Below are 24,035 nucleotides of genomic sequence, written 5' to 3'. Positions count from 1 at the left end.
ACACCATATTCCTCATAGCCACCCACCTTATTCATTGTTTTGTTTTATGCAAGCCATCTAAGTGGACTATTAAGGTAGTAATGCAGTAAAGGATTGTGCCGTCCGTTGAGTTGGTGTCAACTCCTGGCGACCACAGAGCCCTGTGGTTTTCTTTGGTAGAATACAGGAGGGGTTTACCATTGCCATCTCCCACGCAGTTTGAGATGATGCCTTTCAGCATCCTGTATTGCTACTGCCTGATATAGGTGTTTCCCTTAGTCTGGGAAACATACCAGCAGGGATTCAAACCAGCAACTTCTTGCTCCCTAGGCAGGATATAAATATTTCACAGAGAATATTCCAAAGGTGCTGATGAAAATCTCCAGGATAAGGCAGGTTGGAAGCAAGTGGACCTTCAGATGTGCCAGTCCCAGGCCATTTAAGGCTGTGTAAGTCAAAACCATCACTTTAACCTTGCAGCCACAGTGAGTGCAGATCTTTGAGCATTGGTGAGATGCAGTCATTTCTTCCTGTCCTTTTAAAAAGCCTATGTGTTGTATTCTGAACCAGCTGAATTTTCCTAAGGTTTTAAATAGCAAGTCCCATGTACAGCGCAGTTCAGTAATCTAACGAATTTTGCTTCCTTTTGTTTTGTTGTGGAGTCCTACTTGTAACCATATTTGCTTCCTTGACAGTACTGTGGGGCTGGGGCTGGGGACACAATAGTGAGGATGTACAGTTCCGAAGCTGGCCGACGGAGTTGTTAATCTGGGCAGCTCGTTACAGGAGACTGGTGGCTCTGCTGCAGCTGAAATTTCCAGTATTCCTGCTTGCTTTTGAATCTGGTTACTGCCAGATTATTTGGTGCTGGGGAGTGGAAGGGGAGCAGGGGAGAAGGGAAGTATTCACTGGCCCTGCACCGATTCATTAAAAGCGAGGCTTGCCTCTCTGAAGATGAGCTCACAACCGCAAACGGTTCTTGGCTCCAACCTGCATGCTGCTGCTAATTTCATGCCCTGTGATCCAGGTAACGCTCTAGTGCCTTGCTCCGTCACCCAGGGCTTGAACTGCGTTTTTTAGCCCAGCAGGTGCCCAGCTGCTTCTGCTGCTGAGTTTAAGCTGAATAAAAAGCTACTTTGCAAAAGCATCTTGGCAGCACAGGGCAGAGTTTTTGCTGAAGCCACTGAGTGAAACTGCTCTCTTGCCATTTGGAAGAGAGGGAATTGTGAATCTCATAGATCTATAAATATGTCCAGTGGTGTTACCTGTGTACAGAAATCATGGCATTATGATGCTAGACCTAAAGTTATGTCATCCCCCCTCCATTGTAAACATCCTTTTTCATTGATTTAGAGTGTTGGTAATTGATTGTTGCAGAAGACTCTGGAGGATGAAGGCTCTTTCTTTTGTAAATATGATCAGGATCAATTCTCCCAGCTTCCTAGGAATTTTCCAGAGCAAATTCTGTATGTAGAAGTTGGCATCAGGACCACAAGCCATCCTGTGCATGACCATGGATGCAACTCTGCACCTCAGTCTCCTTATATATGAAATAAGGGAAGTTTCAGGGAATTAAGCAACAGTGGACGCTGGCATGATCTGCAAGGCTGCTGTATCACTTCCTGTAAATAAGTCCACACAAGTTAGTAGCCCATAAAAATGTTTACTGGCCTGCCTGCTCCCACACGTGCCTACGTTAGTCATTTGTGGTGCACCAAAGGTCTAAAAAAGAAGAGAGAATCAACTCTCTTCCAGTTTATGAAAGTCTCCCTACCTAGTCATTTCAAGGCCTTTTGTTTTATTTTTTTACAGGAAAAACTAGTTTTCTTCTCATTTTACTTTGGCCTTCCATAGCCTGAAATTACTAATATACACACATCGGTACGAGCAGGCTTGTGAATATTTTTATGGGATTTTAGTAGGCATTGCCCACATTACTTCAAGCATACAGGCGGACCTCGCTATACGCAGATTTGTAATCAGGTAATTGACACCCAACCTCAGCATACATGGGGAGGGGGGAGGAACCAGCAAAAGGGGGGTTAATTTCATGTATGCATGGTTTGGAGATGGCTGGAAATGACCTCTGAGGTCATTTTTGATCACCATTTTGTACAAGATCCATTTTGTGTCTCATTTAGTAAAAAACAACACATACACACACCCATGGAAAAATGGAAGAATTTGGACTTTTAGTGGGCATTGCTGGATAGCTGTAGGCCTGCAGAGCATGTTAGGGCACTCTGTTTCGCCTTTTAAAATGTGTTTGGGCCATTTCCCCCATTATTTCCACAAGCTGAAGTTGAATCCAAACAAGACGGAGGTACCGTCTGTAGGGGGTCGGGATCCAAGAGATGGTTTAGATACCTGCACCCCCCGTAAAAGATCAGGTTCGTAGTCTGAGAGTGCTCCTGGATCCCAAACTCTCCCTGATTTCTCAGGTTGAATCTGTGGCCAGGAGTGCTTTTTATCAGCTTTGGCTGATACGCCAGATATGTCCATTCTTGGAGACTAGCAACCTTAAAGTGGTGGTACATATGCTGGTAACCTCTAGGCTTGACTACTGTAATGCACTCTACATGGGGCTGTCATTGTACAGAGTTTGGAAACTACAATTGGTACAGAATGAGGCAGCCAGATTGGTCACTGGGTTTACCCAAAGGGGCCATATAACACTGATTCTAAAAGTACTGCACTGGCTGCCGATTTTTTTCTGAACAAAATATAAAGTGCTGAACCCTTAATGGCTTAGGTTCAGGGTACTTAAGAGAACGCCTTCTCTGTCGTGAACCCTGGCACCTATTAACATCATCTGGAGAGGTCCGGTTACAGTTGCCGCCAACTCGTTCAGTGGCAACTCAGGACCGGGCCTTCTCTGTGGCTGCCCCAGGGCTTTGCAATAAGAAATAAGAGCATATCCTTCTCTGTTTGTTTTTAGGAGGACCCTGAAGACATACCTATTTTCCCAGGCTTTTAACTGAAATTTATTTTTTAAATTTTAATGTGTTGTGATTTTTATCTGTTTTAGGAATTTTAAATGTTTTATATTTTATTTATATTATGTTTTAATCTGTGCACCGCCTAGAGATTTCTATATTAGGCAGCACAGAAATTCAATGAATGAATGAATGAATGAATGAATGATTTTGATCCTCCGGGAACCTAAAACACCACCCCCCAATTCCATAGGTGCAATGACACGTTATTTGCAGTTTTGTTACCACAGTTGTAGGCAAGGAATGGAACCAGTGGTCACTCTAATGTTTTTCATCTCTGTGCGGAATGAGTTTTGTTCTGGGCGGCAGTATCAAGGCAGTGTGCATGCATGTGCATTCGGAATGGGGCCTTCCTGATTCAACCTGAGTGGGATCTAAAATGAACTGAGCAGACATCCAAAAACTTGTGAGCGGACACATGTGTGCATGTCTTAGAGGGAACAGAGAATGGAACCCCCACGAATAACGAGGTACACCTGTATTGCCACAGCCATAGAAGCTAGAAATGTGATTGAGGTGGAAGCCAAATTCTGCATCCAGTGCCACATGATGTTGTTTGTTTGTTTGTTCGTTGTGCTCTCATAGAATCACGGCATACACTTAGTTCTGGCCATTATATGCTGCTTGCGTTACCCCACCACCACCAAGGCAATTGTTGCTCATCCCAAGCAAATGGGCAAGGACCAAATTACATGTCTGCTCTTAGAGCCTGGTGAATATTTTTGTCCTATATGGGGATGTCCAGTACAGTGTAAAGACTGTAGGCTTCATGTTGGGTATCTTGACTGCTGGCACAATTCATGAAAGATCAGGAGGAGACAGACACTCCCTTTTCTTTCTCCTCTTGTATTTTTACTCTGTTTCATCGGAACTGAGAGACGATCACCATTCAGTGCACACTCCAGAGGGACTGGAAACACAATAAGTGGATCTTGACATTTACAGCAGCAGACAAGCTCCTCAGTGAAACAAAAGGAATGCTGTAGGTTTAATCACTTTGCAAAGTCTTCAGTCTTGTAAGCTTTAGAATGCCATGAGACCATGACCTTGGGCCTCTGTGTCTTAGTGTCTTTGATCTGTGAAAGAGGGATCTGGGGACAGATCATGTCATGTTCTTCTTTTTTTCCCCCTTTCCCCAGCTTAGTTTCTCGAACCTTCTTTGACAATTATTTTTCCCCCCTAGGACTTCTTTGAAAGCTACATTTCCGTGGCTTCCACTGTGCCTTCTCTCCTCTGCTTGATTGGGAACTTCCTCCTAGTCAACAAGTAAGTGCGTCTGCATTAGTCACCAGCATTTTCTCCCCCTCCCTGCGGCCCTGGCCGTGCCACTTCTCTCCCCAGGTTGCAGTGTTAGCACAGCAGTGGGCTTGAAGTCGGGCTAAAAACCCCTGATGGACAGAGGAGTTTAGCCGGAAAATTCTTAGCTGCAAAACTTCTCAGAGTGATTGGGCAACATCCAGACTAGTTAGTCAGCACCAATGAAATCAATGGGAGATGTTAATCATGACTAATTCAAGTCTCATTATGTTCAGCTTTAGCAGCTTAATAGTGACCACAGAGGACTTGATTGCTGTTGGCAGTGAATGGACTACTTGAAGCAATGTAGTCCCTTGCATTCCTGCGCATGCCTCCAATATGCAAAGCATGGATGGCAAGGGGTGGCTTCTAGGGGAGAAGTGGTGGGAGTTGCTTATCTCTTCTCCCTGCCACTTTCCCTTTGCAGCACTTCCCCAACGTTCCCGGAGCGGGGGGGAGAGGCTGTTTGGGGAGATGTGACTGGGGTAAGTAGGCAAGGAGGGGGAAGGTTTAGGCAACCTTTCAGCTGCTTTGCTTTTGGAAGCCAACATGGATTTCTGTATTTGCTGCCAAAATGTAGCTTTGCCCTTAAATTTGCTCTGTGTCAAGTTGTGAGGCTCAGATGCCTCCCTTATTACATTCTGGCAACATGAGAATGACCTGCCAAATCTGAAATGTCCTCAGAATTCACCCTTTTGAAGGTCTAAGATGTACTTGGATGGGTTTAGGTAACATTGAGTAGACAATGGAATCTTGGATTATGATACAGTCTTCTTCCTGGAAGGTAGAGGCCAATTGTGAAGCTTTCCCATGTTTTCTTTTACGAACATGGTAGTCACAAATGTGGCATGTGGGAGGTGATTGGCTTTCCAGGTGATTGGTTGCAGACAAAAGACCCAAATGCTGGGCTTGTCAAGAGAAGTTGGAAGAAGATGGGGCTAGGCAAATGTAGCATCCTCTCATTGTCACATCAGGCTTCTTGGAGTGAGCAGATCTGCACCAATGAATTCATACAGCTGACTCTTTTACCACACACTTGCATATGTGGTATCATAAAACCCTCTTTATTTGCCAGGACGATACAGACAAAATAACCAAACTGCTCAAGGGTGAGAGAGCTAATCCCAAGATACTTAGGTCAGCTGTGTGAGGTCTACGTATGTTGGGGGTGGGGTGGGGAGGACTCTCTGCTCACAACTGGCAGTGTGGACAGGAGGCACAATTTTTGTTTTGTTTAGGTTAGCAAATGAAGCTTAAGAGACATCTTAAGGATTTTGACATCCTATTCAAAAATTAAAAAAAACTATCACTCCTGTGTATCCCAGGCTTGCTTCTTTTGGAGATGCAGCTCCAGATGGCATTGACCTTTTGTTCTGATAACTTTGAAGTAGCCTGCCCATAAACCTTTATAAGTTTGGGTGCCCCAGGCTCAAACTTTAAGTATTACTTATCTCCAACAGCTTCCAGCTCGAAGCAGTCCCTAAGGGACCAGTTCCCTAGACCCCTTTCCGTTCGTTGGTCGACCTCTGTGTTTGCATCCAGACATGTTTGTGTGCCAAGACGAGGATTTGACAGGGCACAGAGGAATGTTCCTTTTGTATCGTCTGCCAAAAGAAAAAGAATACAATGGTGATCCCCACCTGCAGGGTGAAAATCTTTGCAAGTTCTTGAAGCTCTTCTCACGATCCGCGAGGAGAGCTTCTGTCGGGTCTGCGGGGAGACCGGGCTTAGCCTGCCCTCCCCACAGACAATCCTGCCCAGAGCAGCCATATCAGCCACCCGCATGGTTGCCGGCTCCGCCACAGAGCTGGCAGGAGTGGCGGGGATTGGGGGCCAGCTGGCCACCAGAAGTTCCAGGGTGCCCCGTATGAGTGTGCAGGGCATTCTGGAGAGACCCCCGAGCCCGGGAGGCTGCTTGCAACCTCCCGGTCGGAGGTCTACTTGTGTGTTGCCACATGCCGCAGCAACACACGAGCAACGAAATGAGGTTAACAGTGCTCTCGCTCCATTAACCTCATTTAAGGGGAGGGTGTTTTAGGCAGGCTAGCTGCCTTGGGAGCACCAGGCTCGCCCACGTGTCCGGTGGTTCCCACGATCCACGGAAAGCAGGCTAAGCTCCTTTAGCCCGCTTTCTGTTGATCGTGAGAATAGCATCCTTGCCTCCCTGCTGGCAGGAATGGTAGTTTCTGAGTTGTGTTACCTATGATGTTCCAGGGATGCCAATGCCTTTTGTCTTTTTTGTTCTTTAGTAAGTGGAACTATGCAGAGCGATTTTCAAAATCCCAAATCCACCCTGGAAGCTGAAAGTGTGGGCTGTAGGTTAAGGCTTGATCGTTGGAATACTTAAGCAGGCAAGCACTTTCTCTACTGAAGTGGATCTCTCTCTCTGTGTAAATGCCCTATTGTTTATTACTGCTACTGTCCTAATTGAAGAATTCCTATAGCAGAAGAATTCCTAAAATAGAAAGCAAGATCTTTTCTTTCAATTATGCCATGAAAAAAGTGAAAAGAGCAGAAGGCAAAGGAAGGAGACACAGAGATAATGCCTGTTCTTTTTATATATTCTCCAGGTTGGAAATCCATTTCGCAAAACCCATTATGTGCTTAATGCATTACATTTTAAATGTAGCATTCATTTATCTTTGGCACATTGTTGATTTTGCTGAGTGGCACATCCATAATCAATAAGTGTTTTATTATGCTAAGTTTTGAGTGTCATAAATACACATGAGGTAGGCTTGCATTTATGGAAACTCCTGAGCAGATCGGTTCCCTGTAGTTCAGCTCCCTCTGGAGAGTAACTTATGGCTACTCTGCACTCCACTCTTGCTAAGGGCATCTGTGATGCTTCTGAAGCTGATTTCATGTTTGCATAGCTGAAGGTGACATCTCTGGGGAGAGAGTAAAGAAGTCATCAAGTGACACTAGTAGGTTAGAATGCAAGAAGTGAAACTGTTACTGGTGCTCCTGTTTGTCCAAAAATCCATTTTGTGTGCTTAATGTGTGCCTTTAAAAGTATTCTGTGGAAGCAGATTGCATTTGTCAGGAGTCCCTGGGCCAGGCAGGCAACATTTCTAACTTTCACAGTTACATGGCATGAAGTATATCACATCTGGGGTCTCTTAAAGGAGGGTGTACATCATAAAGGCACATTGAATCCAGGGTCCTATCCCTGAAGAAGAAATAGAATACTGTACCCTTTGGTTGTTAGATCTTGATCAGTTGCTTGCTTTAGTCTCCTTCCCTGCCATCTGCACTGAGAGGTTACTGATCAAGTCATCAGTGCATATAATAACTAACTTTCCTGTTCAGGCAGCTAATTATCAGCTGGTGGTAAGTATGCAATTGCTTCTCCCCAGCCTGCTGTATTCCCCAAGCAGGCTCCATCCCTGCTATGGCTGCATGTTGCTATTGTGATTTCTTTTAGAAATGGGTATTTCCAGCTTGGCTGGGTTTCTAGAGAGACTGGATCAAATAAGCATTGATGTGGAAAGTAGAATCTGTATACTTGATATCAAATAAAACACACACACACACCCCCAAGCCCTGATCTGTATTTATCTTGTATTTTTGTATGTGGCCCTGCCCCCTCCCTAAAGCATTCATTCAGAACAACATATACCCTGGTTCCGTCTCTCTAGCTACCTGGCTTCCTTTACTTTCCTGGAGAATTCCCCAGAGCTGTCACATCAGCAGCCTGCTATGAGCAGCCTAGATGTGCCTGCACTCCTTAACTCAGTGTTGTAGCAAGGCATCTGCGGGAGCCTTGTGGAGAAAATGCCATGTTTTCCACTTTTGCACTTAAATCGGATTAAAGCTAGCAGTAGAGCTGGAGACGGTCAAAGTGAAGAACAGATAACTCTTCAATTTGATGAAGCATACAGGAAATAACTGAGTTTCAGTTTGCTGTTAGTACATTGACTTTCCTGTATATTCATTGGCTGACATCCAGACTAACCCTGTGCCAACCACTGTACCAAGATTTTCTGTCATGTGGGAGTGATTTTTAGCAATTCCCCCTTCCCTTTGCAGCTACCTGTGCCTCCCAAAACACTGTCCCTGGAGGCTGGGAGACCATCTGAGACATAGTTTTGAGAAGGGCAGGTGACTGAAAAGGGAAGGGGGAATCACCAATAATCCCCTCCCCCCGGTTGCACAAGGGAAAACCCTGGTGCATCAGTGCCAGGATTTGCCTGGCTGTCAACCATTGTGTTGAAGCACTATAATAAACCTTTTCATAATTAAAGGCATCAAAGCCAAAGTCTATCTGTCTCAGCAGCTGATTTGCTGCTCCATTTGCCCATATTGTGGTACAGCCCTGTTCTGAGGAGCTTTACCTGGCTTCAGGAACACTTTCCCTAGGGGACGTGGCTGCTCAGAATTGTGTGTCTGAGACCGCACAATTAGCTGAGACGCAAAAAGCTAGCCCGTTCAGTAGATTTCTAAATGGGTTCAGGGGAAGGGTTAGTGAGCTCTCCACACAAGACTTCAGACAGAAATAAAGATGGAATCCATAAGGGCTGGAGGGGACCTTGTTAGCACGGGGTTCCAATGTGGGGGGTCCCAGAGCTAGAGTGCCCCCAACAGATGGCTGACCAGCCGCTGCTTGAAGATCTTCAGCTAGGGAGAGCTCATGAGCCACTCTTCCCCAGATAATTAGTTTCTTTCTCAAACTGCTCTTGCTATTAAGATAAAATCATAGAGGGTTTTGTTTTGCTTTGTGATTGGCTGCAGTGCACTATGGAGTGAACACTCCACTGCCAACCTGGCTTTGCCTCTTGTGTGATATGTAACAAAGCAATGAGCCCTTTGCTAGCTTGTCTGGACAGGAGAGCTTGGTGAGGCTGGGCCACTTCACACACTGCATTTTTAGGTGTGACTCTGAAGTTTACCTTTAAAAATGTAACAACTTGCAGCAAAAATGACTAATCTTGTAGCACGTTTAAAAATCAACACATGCGTTTCAACATAAGCTTTAGTGGACTAGAGTCTACTGAGTCTGATGAAGTGGATTCTAGTCCTTGAAGCTAGTCTTTTTTGCTAGTCTTTAAGATGCTACAAGACTCCATGTTTGTTTTCTTTCTTAAAAACCTGAAGTGTGATGATGACGACAATGATGATTTTACATTTATATACTGCTATTCCTCCAAGGAGCCCAGAGCGGTGCAACTGCAACAAACATGTTCATTGTAAAGGTAAAGGTAGACTCATCAGATAGCCGTGATTGGCTGCAGTGCACTATGGAGTGAACACTCCACCGCCAACCTGGCTTTGCCTCTTGTGTGATATGTAGCAAAGCAATGAGCCCTTTGCTAGCTTGTAAAGATGGTACATTCATTTGAAGCCTGTAAGTGGCTTCCAGGGTTTCGTGTTAAGAAGAGGAGCCCATTTGGTATAGTGGGCACAGTAGATATAGTTGACTTTGATTTAGCACTCTAGCTGAGGCAAATGCATGGCTTCAATTGTCATGGTAATTTTAGATGTAATAAAGCTATTATTATAAGGTCACTCTCCCCAACCTCAGTTATTTTTGCAAGATGGATCATTTCTTGTGAATGTGCTCTCTCACCAATATCTCATGTTTACTATGTAACATATGTGTCCCTTTAGATTACTGTGGGTCTTTGCAAGAATTCATTAATTTAGGCAAAAAAAATTGGTTGTAAGGAGAGGCATCAGATTGAGGCTCCTCTTTCTGACTCTGCCACAAGTATCTTTCCTGGATTTATGCAGGATGCCTTTCCCTCCTCCTTTTTTTATTTTCCCACCTGTCCATTGTCTGAGATATCTCTGACCTTTTGTGGAGCACCACTCCTTGTCACTCCAGACTTCTCTGCAGTACTTTAACACACACTCACAGTCAAGTTTGCAGTGGGTTCAGCCTTTCCTGGAGGGACAGTTCCAGAAAGTGGTGCTATGTGCCTGCCACTGAACACCTTGGCTATCTGGCCAATGGTGTCTCACAGGGTTCTGTCTTATCCCCTATGCTGTTGGGAAGCTGGAAGCGGTCATCCAGAGATGTCCTCAATAAATTGTTGAGATCCATCTCTCTCTGCCTCTCCGACCCTCTCCTTTTCATGTCTGTTCAAGGAGACGGTTGAGGTGCTAAATGGGTGGCCAAGGTCAGTAAGGGCCTGGAGGGTGGGGGGAAACAAATTGTAACATAATCCCAAGAAGACAGGTATTTCTGGTTAATAGGATGGCTGAGCTAGGGATAGGGATTCAACCTGTTTTGGCTGGGATTGCTCTTCCCTTGAAGATCACACTTCTCGACCCAGCTTTGCTTCTCTATGCCCAGGTGGCAGCTGGGCAGGAGTGCATTTGCCCATGTGGGTTGCTGAGCCAGCTGCATCCCTTTCTAGACAAAGCACTTCTAGCAAGACTCTCACTTATGCCTTAGTCAAATTAAGAAAGGGTACAGCAGTAATCAATCTTGGACTGCCTACAAAAGAGTCTAGAAACTAGCTGCCACATTTTGGACCAGCTGTAAAATGTTGACTGGGGCCAGTGTGCAGAAACAGATGACCCCTTCTGGTAACAGCATCATTGGCCTCAGATCCATTTCTTGGCCCAATTTGCTGGTTGTTACCTTTTTTAAAAGCACTAAATGGTGTAGGACCAGGAGACCTAAAGGGCTGACTACCTTGCACATGAACCTGCTGCCTGTCATGAGCAATGAGGCCCTTCTTCACATCCTGGCAACATCTGAGGAAGAGCTGGTTGGCATGCATGCCAGAGTGATTTCTGTGGCAACACCTATACTCTGGAACTCCCTTGTAGGAACGCTCACCTCTCCCTCCCCCCCCCACCTCCAGCAATGATATTTTGCTTTCTTATGAAGTCCTCTTCAAGCAGGCACTTGATGTGTCAGTCTGATGGGCTCAACTGATCCTCTGGAGGTAGTATTGATTAATTATTATCTCTCTAGCCCTTTAACATTGTTGGGTTTTTAATTTTTAGTGGTGGTGTTTTTTAAATATTGTAAGCTGTCCTGTGTGTGTTAAACAGAAAGGCCGGGTATGAATATTTTATTAAATAAGTTACAAGGACTTAAGGAAAGAGCAAATGATTTCTGTTCAAAAACCCACATGCCAACCATTGCATTTCTTCTCCAGGATCTCTGCCAGGGTGCGCATTCTCTCTGCCTTAGTCGTCATGTTGGCTGTCTTCATGGTGCTCACAGTGCTGGTGAAAGTGGACACCTCTTCTTGGACTTCATGGTTTTTTGTAATCACCATAATTTGTGTGGTCGTCATCAGCTGTGCTGCCACAATCTTCAGCAGCAGCATCTTCGGCCTGACAGGATGTTTCCCCATGCGGAATTCCCAAGCATTGATTTCAGGTTAAATCTCCCTATGAAATCTAAACTGGAATGTGTAGCAAGTAAATGGAACTTCTTCAATTGCAGAGTCCTTTAACTGTTGTGGGCAGGATGCTGTTTTTGGACTTGAGGTTTTGGCTGTAGCTAAACACATGACAATTCAGTGTGCTGACTTTAAAATAATGAACCATAGAGTGCTTTTAAAAGGAAGTTCTAAAGGAAACTCAGCAAATGATGTGTGCTGACTTTACAGTTTCTGCGTATACTCCCTTTTCTTATCTCAAATTCTGATATCTTTCTCTCTCTCTCCAAATCTTATTGCATCTTTATTGAAGATTCAGAGTTAACTTTTTTTATAAAAGGAAAACATCTGCATTCAGCTCCATGTTTGTTTATATCTCAGAAAAATATGAAACTGCATTGTCTCATTTTATATTCAGCATTAACATTCATTTCCATAACTGATGAGCTCCAAGTTTGCAGCTATGAATGATGAGGCCCCTCGAGGTTTTGGAGGCATTGATAACACTAGAAATGTACTGTAAGATACAAGGAAAGCTGGGTGGGAAGTGGAAATCTCCACACAGAGATTTCAGACATCTTTTTCTGGGCCATGGAAAGGATTATATTTGGGGTTGACCATTCTGGAGATCTTCACTGCAAGGCCCTCTTGGAAACCATACAATATTTACAGAATTCTGAATCTGGTCTTGTGGTAGCAAGCATGAATGACCCTCTGCTAAGCAAGGTCCACCCTGGTTGCATTTGAATTGGAGACAACATGTGAGCACTGTAAGAGATTCCCCTTAGGAGATGGGGTGGCTCTGGGAAGAGAGTATCAGGTTCCAAGTTCCCTCCCCGACAGCATCTCCAGGATAGGGCTGAGAGAGACTCCTGTCTGCAGCCTTGGAGAAGCTGCTGCTAGTTTGTGTAGATAATGCTGAGCTAGGTGGACCAGGGTCTGACTCGGTATATGGCAGCTGCCTATATTCCTGTATAATTTTATTTTTAGTGCAGAGTTAGAAACAATACACTGAGGTCATTCACATGACCAGGTCTTCCCAGGCTAGCACAGCCCTAGCTGGGTAGACCTGGTTGTGAGAACTGTCGGGATCAGTCCCAATCCCAGTTCTCCTCTGCTGGGTAGCCTGGGTTTTTAACCCTGGTTAAAAGTGAGGTAGGAGAGACGCCTGCTAACTTGGCAAAGAGGCACCTTTTAACGTGGTGTTTCTCTTTATTTAGCAGGGGGAGAGTAACTGGCCCTCTCCACCCCCAGCGCAGTACTTCCAGTGACTGTTGCTGGTGTCTATCTCATGCTTCTTTTTATAGTGTGAGCCCTTTGGGGTCAGGGAGCCATCTTATTTGTTTATTATTTCTCTGTGTAAACCGCCCTGAGCCATTTTTGGAAGAGCGGTATAGAAATCGAATGAATGAATGAGAGAGCGTGTATGCCCTCCTACCCACCCCACCCGGTCGTGTGGGAGCATGGGCTGCCAGCAGCCCTTGCTACCATAGAGGCTGCTTGCACTGAGCTTTGTGGGATTCCTGGCAGCTGGGCATACTTCCCCTGACCTCTTTCTTGCTATGCTGCTCATTACAGCAGCAATCTTTTGTGAGCTTTGCATGGCAAGTGGGGCAGGAGCCTCCGTGGTGTGGGGGAAGGTAGGAATGATCCTGCCTTCCCCTAGCCCTCCCTGGCCCCAGGTCAAATGGTTGTGTGAACGACTTTTCTCTATGTTCAGACCTATAAACTGCATACATAGAGGAGTTATCTGGCAATAGGGATGGGAGGGCAGAAAGATTTACCCACAAGATCACTGCAGAGCTATTTCCCATGATTAATGTAAAATTCCTGCCTAGGTCTTTAGTTCCCACATCAACTATAATGATAAAGTTTAAGGCCTTTGCAGTCTGGAGTCTGATAAATGAGAGTGAAATTTCACTGTAAACATTAAATAAGGATGACTCCACATTATCAAACTTGTTTACATAGTTGGGGTTCTCAGGATTCTAATGTGCAGAAAACTTCTGCAAAGACATCTTATAGCTCATGAGATGACTGCTGTCTTTCTTTCCAAAGAACAGCTTCTCCAAACTGCCACCTCAACATCTACTTGAGAAATGTTTTAGCATTTCAGAAGCAGCTTGCCATGTGGTAGAACAGCCCCCCACCCCCTGCCGTCTACGGCAATAATCCCATGTCAATGAAATCCTTAGCCAGGTGAGCACCTCTTTCCACCTGATTCACTTGTTCCTCCTGCTCACACTTTGTGTTGGTCTTGGTCCCTCTTCAGATGTCTTTAGAAGAGGTCCTGTACTAGTGTACAGCATCTCAAAATGGTGCCCACCTGTGTCCTGCCCACCTGTTCATCAGTCCCAGCCGCGTGCCGCTCACAGTTACAACATGCTGACAAATGCTGCTGTCACCATGAGCAGCATGCTGCAGGGACTGAGTAAGGGGTGGGTAGGTCTTCCAGACCTGCTTTGAGACTCTGTACATGAGTCTGAAGAGGGCTAGCATCACACTCAGACATATGGTTGCTGTTGTTGCTCATCTGTGAACATTGTATAATTCTCCAATTTGTGCGGTTTTGTTGATCACAAAAAGAAAACATTCTGGCAAGACCCCACATGTGCACATGGTGAGAGCAGAAATGAAAACAGACACAAGATAACAGGAGCAGGGAAAGGGAAGTGAAGAATGGCCACTGTCCTGTAAGCAGAACAGACCCAAATCGCAAGACGTTATTTAAGCAGCAGTGCAATGCAAATGCACCTGAAATGTCAGCCTTGAATCCCAGCTTCAGCTTCTCTTTTTTCTCTTTCACTTCCAGCGTGTCTTTCTTCGGTAGCTCTCTATTCAAAGCATCTGGCTTTGGCTGACCCAGCAAAGGCTGGGGCTTATTACACAGTTCATTGACTTCTGTTCTTCTCCCTCACTCCATTCCCTTGCCATGTAGGTCAGGCCATGGGAGGAACAGTGAGTGCCGTAGCATCGGTGGTAGATCTGGCAGCAGCATCCAATGTTACAGACAGTGCACTGGCCTACTTCCTGACGGCAGACATCTTCATCATTCTGTGTATTGGGATGTACCTGATCCTTCCCAAGTTGGAGTACTCCAGGTAAGTCCTGCTGGACCATCAGGTCAATCCTCAGCATGTGACTTAATGGTTTTGTTCCAAAATAGCTTGCTTTGGATGCTGTGAGCCTGCCTTTTTGTGGAGATCCCCTTCTTCTATACTTAGAAAGTATTATGCAGTACATCTGTTGCTCAGAGTTCTGTTGCTTTTGTCTCTCTGGCTGCTCTCTCCAGACTGAACTTCCTTTTTTGATCAAAACTGCAGGCAGAAACAATGGGGGTGGGGGAATCAGCACATACTATAGTATATGCTGATTCCCCCTCCCCCATCCCTTCCTGAAAAGCTATCTGTGGGTGGGTGCAGGGGCAATGTCAGAAACTACACAAACAGTTCATGAGTTACTGAGACAAGACCGTTATTGTCATCTCCATCCCAAAAATATTGGGGCGGCAAATTAATTGAGCTCTGTGACAAAGTTACCTTTGAATCTAAGATTCACACTGCCGCTATGATCCTTTTTGGAGTTAACTAGAGGTCTTTTTAAAAGCTCATATTCTCAGAGCTATCCCAGTGCATTTTCTACCCCTAGATCATGTTGAAAATAATGACCTCGCTCGCCCTCTAAGGGTTTCCTGATAACCTTTAAAGTCATTGTATGACATCCTCACTATTGGTGTGGAGGCACCACTTGTAAAATGCCTGCACAGTTTTTAGTAATGCAGCATCACACTGCCTGCATTGGACTTTTGCTGATCCTCATCCCTGGAAGTTCTCCTTATGACCCCATAGGAGGTCCCTGAGTTACAGGGACCTACTTCCAGGTTTTAGAGAGTGCTTCAGGGAGGGAGGGGAGAATCAGTTAAAATGGGCCTCCCGTGTGCGCACAGTGTGACTCAGCACTATTAAAGACTGTGGAGGCAGTTTGCACTCAGCGCCTCCACACCGTTAGTGAGGCTGTCAGCCATTGTTTCTGCAAAAGGGCTATTCACACATTTTTGTGCATGTAAAATCTGTGCACTGTGTACAGAGATTGCTAATCTATGCACACGAATAGTTATTCACACTTAATGTCCAACACATGTGCAGCAGGACACACAATCTGTTCCATACTTTGGGGAGGGGCAGTATCCAAGTTCACTCTTAAGATGAACGTGCGTACATTCACCCCCAAAACATATACAGACGTGCAATAAATAGCCCTGCATTATTGCATAGCACAAGCTGCTTAATGGGGACCAGTCTGTGCAACAGATCCTTGTCAGACCCGACAAAACTACTCTCATCTGTGTTTCACCTTGGTGCCTCTGCTAATTGGTGCGCAGGTAAGATGGTGTGCCACCCTCCGCTGGTATAGTGTAGTAGTGGCTAAGAGTGTGAGTTGAGAGATCCTGGCTTCACATCTTACCTAAGTGGCAAGCCACTATCTATCTCCACAAGCAATATAGGGGATAATTCTGATGTAACTTAAAGCATTATCAAAAGGTTTAGTGAGATACTATATATGGAGTGATTTGAACACTCAAAAGCCCTGCATAGTTTCATATACCATTAGCTGGAAACCTGCATCTGCACCCATATCCATCCATGCTTCCTGTTTCCTCCAGTATAACCTGAACGTAAGATTTTTGTACATTGAGCTCTGAATGGATGGAATGTATACTTTCCAACAGCACGCTGCTGAAGCATGGCAAATACATCAAGAGAAAACATATTAAGCTGCTTTATATGGAGACAGAACATAGGTCCACCTTGCCCAGGATAGTCTTTGGATTAGCAGTGCCTCTCCTGGATTTCAGTGAGAAGTCTTTTCTGCTACCTCAGATCCTTTTACCTGGTGCCAAAGATCAAACCTGGGACCATCTATGTGTAAAGCATGTCTTCTCCTAGTGAGCTATGGGCACTGGTATGATTGCTCTCTCTATTGGCTTCTGGCAAGACATCTGGATGTTGTTAACCACCCAGAGACAAAAGTTTGGGGTGATGTAAAAATTTGACAAATAAATACATAAATCTTTATGAAGCTGGTTGTGAATGTTCTCCTTTTGAGTTTCAGTACCAACTTCTCCATCTTGGTTTTTGTTTGTTGGACTGCCTGATAGCAGCCTTTTTCCTGTCTTCCTCCAGGTACTATATGAGACACCAACAGGGCAGCACACAGCCACCATCCACCTTGCCTAATGATTACTTGGAGGGAGAGGATGTTGTAACGGACAACACCAGCCTTTCCCCACAAAGCAGAGAGCCTGCAGCAAGCATCCCTCCCTTGCGGCTCATCCTAAAGACGACCAGTACATTGGGCTTCTGTGTCTTCTACACATATTTCATTTCTGTCATCATTTTCCCTGCAGTCTCATCCAGCATAGAATCTGTCAACAAGGACTCTAAGAGTCTGTGGACGAATAAGTACTTTACGCCCCTGACTAGTTTCCTCCTGTACAATTTTGCTGACTGGTGTGGTCGACAGATCACTGTCTGGATCCAGGTTCCTGGGCCAAAGAGCAAGCTGCTGCCTGCCATGGTTCTCTTGAGAACATTTCTTGTCCCAGTCTTCATGCTCTGCAACTATCAGCCTCGAATGCACATCATGAGGGTGGCCTTTGCCCATGATGTCTATCCAGCGGTCTTCAACGTATTCCTAGGATTCAGCAATGGCTACCTGAATACATTATCCATGATATATGGCCCCAAGGTCACATCTAAAGAACTGTCAGAGGCAGCCGGGGTGGTGATGATGATGTTCTTGCAGTGGGGGTTGGCTTTGGGATCAGCCTTCTCAGTTCTTGTGGTCCATCTCATATAGAAGGGATGAGGTACATGTTACTGTCGGGTTAACAAGGGAAGGAGGAAATCAAAGACTCAACGGATGCAAGCCCAGGGGTTCCAAAATCTGTGATTCAAGACCTTTCTAAGGAACTCTGACTGCAACTGGGATCTCTGTAATTGCATCAAGATAAATCTGATGACTCTTGATTTCCTTCAGAGTAGTTGATATTGCCTGGTCCTATTTGATTACAACTGTAGTCCCATTAACATGGAAGTGTTGAAGTCTGAGCTTAATCAGTACCAGGACATTTTCAAAAGGGCAGAATGAAGAAGTGCCAAAAAGCAACTATTTTCTTTAGGTGCAGATCTGTACTCTCTTGACTACAGTGAAATGGGGAAAGGAAATGCATCACAAAGTAGAGGGGCCAAATTCATAACTTTATGGTGCATTGTTGATGCTCTCCCTTCCTTCTAGGTAGTGGGGTTCCATCTTTAATTGTGTTCCCAGTTGTAATATATTGACTCTTGCTTACTTCTATTATTTATATGCTACATTTCAATGAACAATTCTCAAAGCAGTGTACAGAGAAAAAGTATAATAAGATGGTTCCCTAAGAGGAGAGCTGGTCTTGTGGTAGCAAGCACGACTTGTCCCCATAGCTAAGCAGGGTCTGCCCTGGTTGCATATGAATGGGAGACTTGATGTGTGAGCACTGCAAGATATTCCCCTCGGGGATGAAGCCGCTCTGGGAAGAGCAGAAGGTTTCAAGTTCCCTCCCTGGCTTCTCCAAGATAGGGCTGAGAGAGACTCCTGCCTGCAACCTTGGAGAAGCCGCTGCCAGTCTGTGAAGACAATACTGAGCTAGATAGACCAATGGTCTGACTCAGTATATGGCAGTTTCCTATGTTCCTATTCCCCAAAGCCTAAACACATGCATGCACAGTAGACACCAGCAACAGCCACTACAGGCGGTGCAGTGCTGGGGTTGAATAGGGTCAGTTGCTTTCCCCCAGATCAGTAACAGAATCACCACTTTTAAAAAGTGCCCCTTTTGTTCAGTTAGCAGGGGCAAATATAGTAGTACACTTCCTGTCTGAAGCCTGCATTTGAGGAGATTTCTGTTTTGGTACATGTCTTTCCTCACAGGGTTTATGGGGAAGAGAGATGTTTATGTTTTGCTAGGGACACTTAATTTTTGGTCAAATTTAGGGTTGATCATTTGAAAAGGTGGGGGAGGGGGGAATCATAAAATTGTGTGTTCATTGTTCTGCAACTCCATGTTCCAGGTCAGGATCCTCAATGAGGTTAAGTGCCCTGTGGTGTTGCAAGCCCCCACCCATTCATAATATTGTTTAAAATTGCAGTGTTTACCAATAAGGATACTGAGGTATGGGCTATGCCTATTCCATTGCATGGGAAAACGAAAGCCCTGTGCACTTATGGTGCTAGGGGTCAACGAGACCCCTCAAAATGCTGTTGTTATACTGTAATTGTTCTTTTATTCTGCTTGGACCAGAATCTGTACCTTCTGTGGCCTTTGGAAAAGGAGCACACACCAGATCTCTTCTAGATCATGTTTTTAAAGAAAAAAATCAAACGCTGGAGGGAAAAATACCCCTCAAGGCAAATGTCAAGATTAGTGTGGGATTCCATTATTGCTGGTGCTATGGGGAGGAAAAATGAATGACATTGAATAGGAGAATGCCCGATGAGGGCAGCATTAGCCATTACAAAGGAAAAGGAGGGTGTTTTCATCTCCAGGCAAAAGTAGGGAGAATCTGGATGCAGAAGATGCTCAACTTCTTACCCATGCACCCCCAGGCCGTTGTTAATGCCTGTCATCACCCAACTGGAAAGGAGCCTTTTTGGCAGAAAGAACTGTGGAACCTTTGCTGGGGAGAATCTGTGGGCAGGACCAGGGCTGAGTATCCCTCCCTCCGATCCTTCCCAGCAAGTGTTTGCTCTAGCATTTGCGTTCTTGGCACACATGGGTTTAGGAATATGGCTGAGATAATGTGTGTTTTCACCCTAAGTGTACAGCCATGTTTGCCCAGGCACACTCCTCAATTAGGCAAGCATTTTTGTATATGTAAGGCATTGGCACACAGGTATTGGAGAGGAAATATCTGGACACAGGAGTTTTGTCAGCAGAGTGAATGACAAAGTGACCCATGACTTCTAATAATCACACAACAAGGTCTCACTATGTGCCCCTTCTTATCTGATAGCATCCTTTTCCTGTGACTAAAATATCAGTAACAGACTGATTAAATGGCATCTTTTAATCCTGTTTAATCTGTACTTTTGGAATTATGGGCTGCATCAATAGTGTGTAATTTTTCTAAATTGATGCATATTGATATTGAGTGTGTTTGCATTCCCCAAGCTCCCATATGAAGATCTAAAAAGAAATATAAGACATTACTGGAGCTGATAACGCTTGTGCTTTATTCAGCTAAGGGACTGAAGAAAGAGACTTGCTGAAATCCATGGTAATGTTTGCACAAAACTGGTATATTGCTCAAGGTGGGCATTATGGAATCGAATGGACTGGTTATTGCAGGTCATGTTCATTTTAATCATGATGTAAAAAAAATAATCTTATGTTTAATTCTGATGCACTGATAGAAAAAAACACAAAACTAATGTAATCAATTTGTATATCAATCAAAGTGGGGTGTCTTGGAGGTGATTTCATACCTTAGAAGGCTTTAATATTTAAAGTACATAAAAATATTTAAAGTACATAAAATAGTTCTGACTTTAACTTGAGTTATATGTTTTTTCCTCTTGTAAACAGGATTTATTTGCATGCAGAAGTATAACTTTTTAAAAACTTGTTATACTGTACATCTGGTGGACGCGTTAAGCATAGAAAACATTTGCTTTGGGCTTTGCTGTTCTAGATCTGCTTCACACAAGATAATCTCCTACGTGCATAAAATTTTCAGGTTGAAAAAACTTTGTGCATAATGTATGTGCAATGGCCCATGTGAGAGATGCACAAATATTTGTTGTACATATATACGTGGGGAGTGAAGATGTGTGTGCCTGTCATATGTGATGGTGTATGTTACATGCCCATATAGGAAACTATATGGTGTGAACCAAATGGAAGAGTGAAGATGACAACAGTGGGCACGTGTACTTAAATTTTAGGACATTTATTGCAGAGGCAAAAGCTAAACTGAATCCTGTCCATTCTCTTTCTGGTGAGAACTCAGAGATAAAGCACTTGGTGCAATCCACTGAGATTTTCTGTAATGTAGGTCCCATAGAAATGCATTCAACTTGCACAAGTCATGCAGGAGAGATTCCAGGGGGTTGTGCCATTGGGATGTTGGGTGCTGCACTTTTGTGGGATGCTACTTGCACTGTTAAGGTGGCTTATGCAGTCTGCTCTGTGTTGTGGCTGTGGGCCTGGATTAAGAGATGACTTGAAGACCCAAACCTCTGTGTCTCAGTATTTAACACTTGACAGAATGCTAATTGGAAAATAATCTGATCCTGTTGCCAAAGACTGATCCTGTTGCGTATCATGTGTAGGAACACTGGCTGCTTGTAGTGTGGTTGTGAACAGAAAGATCTTTTAAAATCCAGATCTCTTTGCTTTCTGTTTTTATTATTGGATCTAAAGAAGAGAACAGAGCTAGTGGATAGTAAACTGACATGATTGACATCTCAGCAGTAACTGGGAATAGAGTGCCCTAAGTGTGCGTTTGCTATTTAGCTTGGGATCACTAGTAATGCGTACCAAGTATAGCTTTATAGGTAATTTAGGAATAAAAATGAAACCCAGACGTGAGTAGAAAATTTACTAGGCATGTGATGGAGGAGAAGCAGCTTTATGGTTTGTGATATGCCATTGTGTAAACTCTGGAAATCGTAAGTGAATACTTGTTCCATTAGGAAATCCTTCGGTCTTTGCTGCATGGATTTATGACCTAGGCTGACTGGCTTTGATTAGTCTCACACTTCCTATTTGCTTTTCCATTTGGAAAACAGCACAGATAAAAGGTTTGGAAGCGCCCTATGCTCATCCGTTTTGGAATGAGTTGTGTGTGTATATAAATGAGCCCAAAGTGTATTTCAGGCTGTATTTTCTGCAGAATATCCGCCGCCCCCCGCCCCCCCCCCCCCACATTTTTGGTGCAGCTGAAATGTAATACTAAACCATACTTTAATCTCTGAAAAGCATAGTTAGGTCTGATTTGACAAATGAACGTGGCATCTTCAGAAATTCAGCTGTTCAAGTTCTTAAATAGAGGTACTGTAACTGTGCCTCTTGTGGTGCTATGGTAGAGAAGTCCTTCCACAAAAGCTATGAGCAAAGCTATGAGCTATGAGGGTCATTTTTAAACCTTTTTTTACACATGTCAGCATGTACCTCTGCTGTTGTTCATTTGTGACCTCAAAGAAGCAAAATGCTTAACTTCTGTTAGGCTTCTGTTCCTGGTGGCAATCCTTATTCATTACAGGTGAGCGACACCTGCTCAGCATTCTACTTGACTCTACTTTGAAAAGTCAAAAAGCACTTGTCCCTTTTAATATTTTAATTGAGACCTGTGAATGAGGAAGATGCTGGCAGCTATTTGTTATCTTGAAAACAGGGTTTTGTTGACTCTTCTCCTTAACTACACTGCAGATAATTGCTCATTTTGTCATCTGTGACAAATGAGGAGTGCTACCAGGCATGGAAGCTTGACCAAAGTTGAGCATTTTGTTTCTTTTCAGCCGTGGATGTAGATAGGTGGGCTAGTTCAAAAGTCAAAATAGATATATAACAGACATTAGGAAATGGAGACAATAGACACTTTTCCAATAGTCAAGACTAGGTGAATGCTTAGTTGGCATGCCGCTCTCTGTGGTTGCATAGAAATTGAATCTTATTTGAGCACACTGTTCTGGAGGCACACTCATAGAGGCTTACGCAAATTTCAGGACTGAGCTCTGGAAAAACCAATTCTGCAAGTGCAGCAGAAGCTAGCTATGCAGGGCACTAGCCAGCCAGCTCAGTGTCCTTCATTGCAAGGCCCATAAGCCAGTGACAGATCCCCTCAACCCCTATGACAGTTCCCTGACTAATTGTTGGTTAGGCCTGTGCTGAGCTTTGGCCAAAGCCAAATACTCTTCATAGCTCTACACACACACACACACATGCGCGCCGTGGGTACCACACAAAGGCAACCATTCCCACTTTGTAGGCTGTGATCTGTCTACTGCCAGTGGGACCCCTTTAAGGGAAACAGAGCCCTGGCACCATCTTGGAAGGTGTTAATAGAGCACTGGGTAGTGTAGTCCTTCCCAGCACTTTCCCCATAGAGCTCAGTGGGGAAGGACTCCACTTCTAAGTGCTCCATGTGTACCTTCCAAGATGGCACTGGGGCTCAACAAGGCTCTGCTTCTCTGAAAGGGACCCTCACAGCACTGCATGGAGGATCAGCACATGGGAAATGACTCTCACCTTGAAGGTTGCCAGAGTGGCCCTCACTTGAAAAATAGTGAAGCTCACTGGACTAGCTACTGCTTATGTACCACCTCTCTCCCTGCCTCCCTAGAGCACTTCTGCAACTTTTTTTAAGTGATTGTTTTTAATTTTTAAAAAGGCAATATATGCATTTTTAATTGAATAGGATTAAATGTGGTTTTTGTTTTGCCTTTTTAAAAAGGCAAGATAGTTTGATGTGTAAGGGAAGGGAGCAAGGCTGTCAACTGAATTAATGTGTGAATTGCTGGTAAGTGTCTGTCAATTACATTGGCTTTCTCCCACATTTGCAAACTTGCCCCAAAGGAACAAAGTCGTTTAATATTCTGTTTGTACATAGGCCAGAATTTGCCTGCCTGAATTTGAAAGTATTCCGTGGGTTCAGCCACAGTACTTGTTGCAAGTGACAGACAAACCAAATATGCACACCCACAAGCCCAATGGGGCTATGCCAGTCTTTTCCCTAGCCCATTAGAGCAGCAATGATCTGTGGGGACATCAGAGTGTCAGTAGTGTGTAACCAATCATATTGTGCCATATCTGTGCACCAAGCACTACCTCTTCCTGTTGACTTCTGTGATAAAGCTGATGTTTGGAATATCCTAGACGTTTTTATTGCCAGATCCTTGTAAGTCTTCTATTTTGTTGAAATCTAGCTTTCTTATTGTAACAGGTTTTGCTCCACAATGGACTCTGGTAAATTGTTCACCAATCAAATTAATTGTAGCTTTTTGAAACACAAACTTGTCCAGCATCACTAATAAAAAGTTTTTATAAATATTTGTATGTGCTGGTGTCTGGTATGCATTAAATTTAAAGTTGGCTGATGTGATGTTACAGCAGGTGTCACCACTGTCTGCAGTAAGATTAGCCTCTAGGGAGGAGGCCTTTTCAGTATTGTGAAATGCTCTCCCCCAAGAATGGTCCATCAGGCACACCTTATTGAGAGCTTTAGGCTACCAGTTAAAACATACACTCTTGTATGGACACTAAGCTTGATCTTGCCTAGCTTCTATACATGTGCTCCAAATGCTACTTTAAAGTAATTTGGACTGTGTGGGCGGGGAGAGAGACAGCAGATAAACTTCACCCTAAACTGTTCAGGAATGGTGC

General features: G+C 44.3%; 1 protein-coding gene across 3 annotated transcripts in view; it reads left to right on the top strand.

The window, feature by feature from the left end:
• The window catches only part of SLC29A3 (solute carrier family 29 member 3), a 54,154-nt gene extending 30,452 nt beyond the window's left edge, over positions 1–23,702 (top strand). For all 3 annotated transcript variants that reach the window (XM_053312924.1, XM_053312927.1, XM_053312925.1), the window contains exons 3-6: positions 4,159–4,241; positions 11,387–11,613; positions 14,553–14,715; positions 16,798–23,702. In XM_053312924.1, the coding sequence (XP_053168899.1) occupies positions 4,159–4,241; positions 11,387–11,613; positions 14,553–14,715; positions 16,798–17,473 (1,149 nt within the window). In that variant the 3' untranslated portion in view covers positions 17,474–23,702. The remainder of the gene's footprint in view (positions 1–4,158; positions 4,242–11,386; positions 11,614–14,552; positions 14,716–16,797) is intronic.
• The last annotated feature ends 333 nt before the right edge of the window (positions 23,703–24,035 follow it).

The sequence above is a fragment of the Hemicordylus capensis genome, chromosome 3, assembly GCF_027244095.1.
Source record: "Hemicordylus capensis ecotype Gifberg chromosome 3, rHemCap1.1.pri, whole genome shotgun sequence".
Taxonomy (NCBI): domain Eukaryota; kingdom Metazoa; phylum Chordata; class Lepidosauria; order Squamata; family Cordylidae; genus Hemicordylus; species Hemicordylus capensis.
The sequence above is the reverse complement of the archived record's forward strand: the minus strand, read 5'-3'. Positions and strand labels throughout refer to the sequence as shown.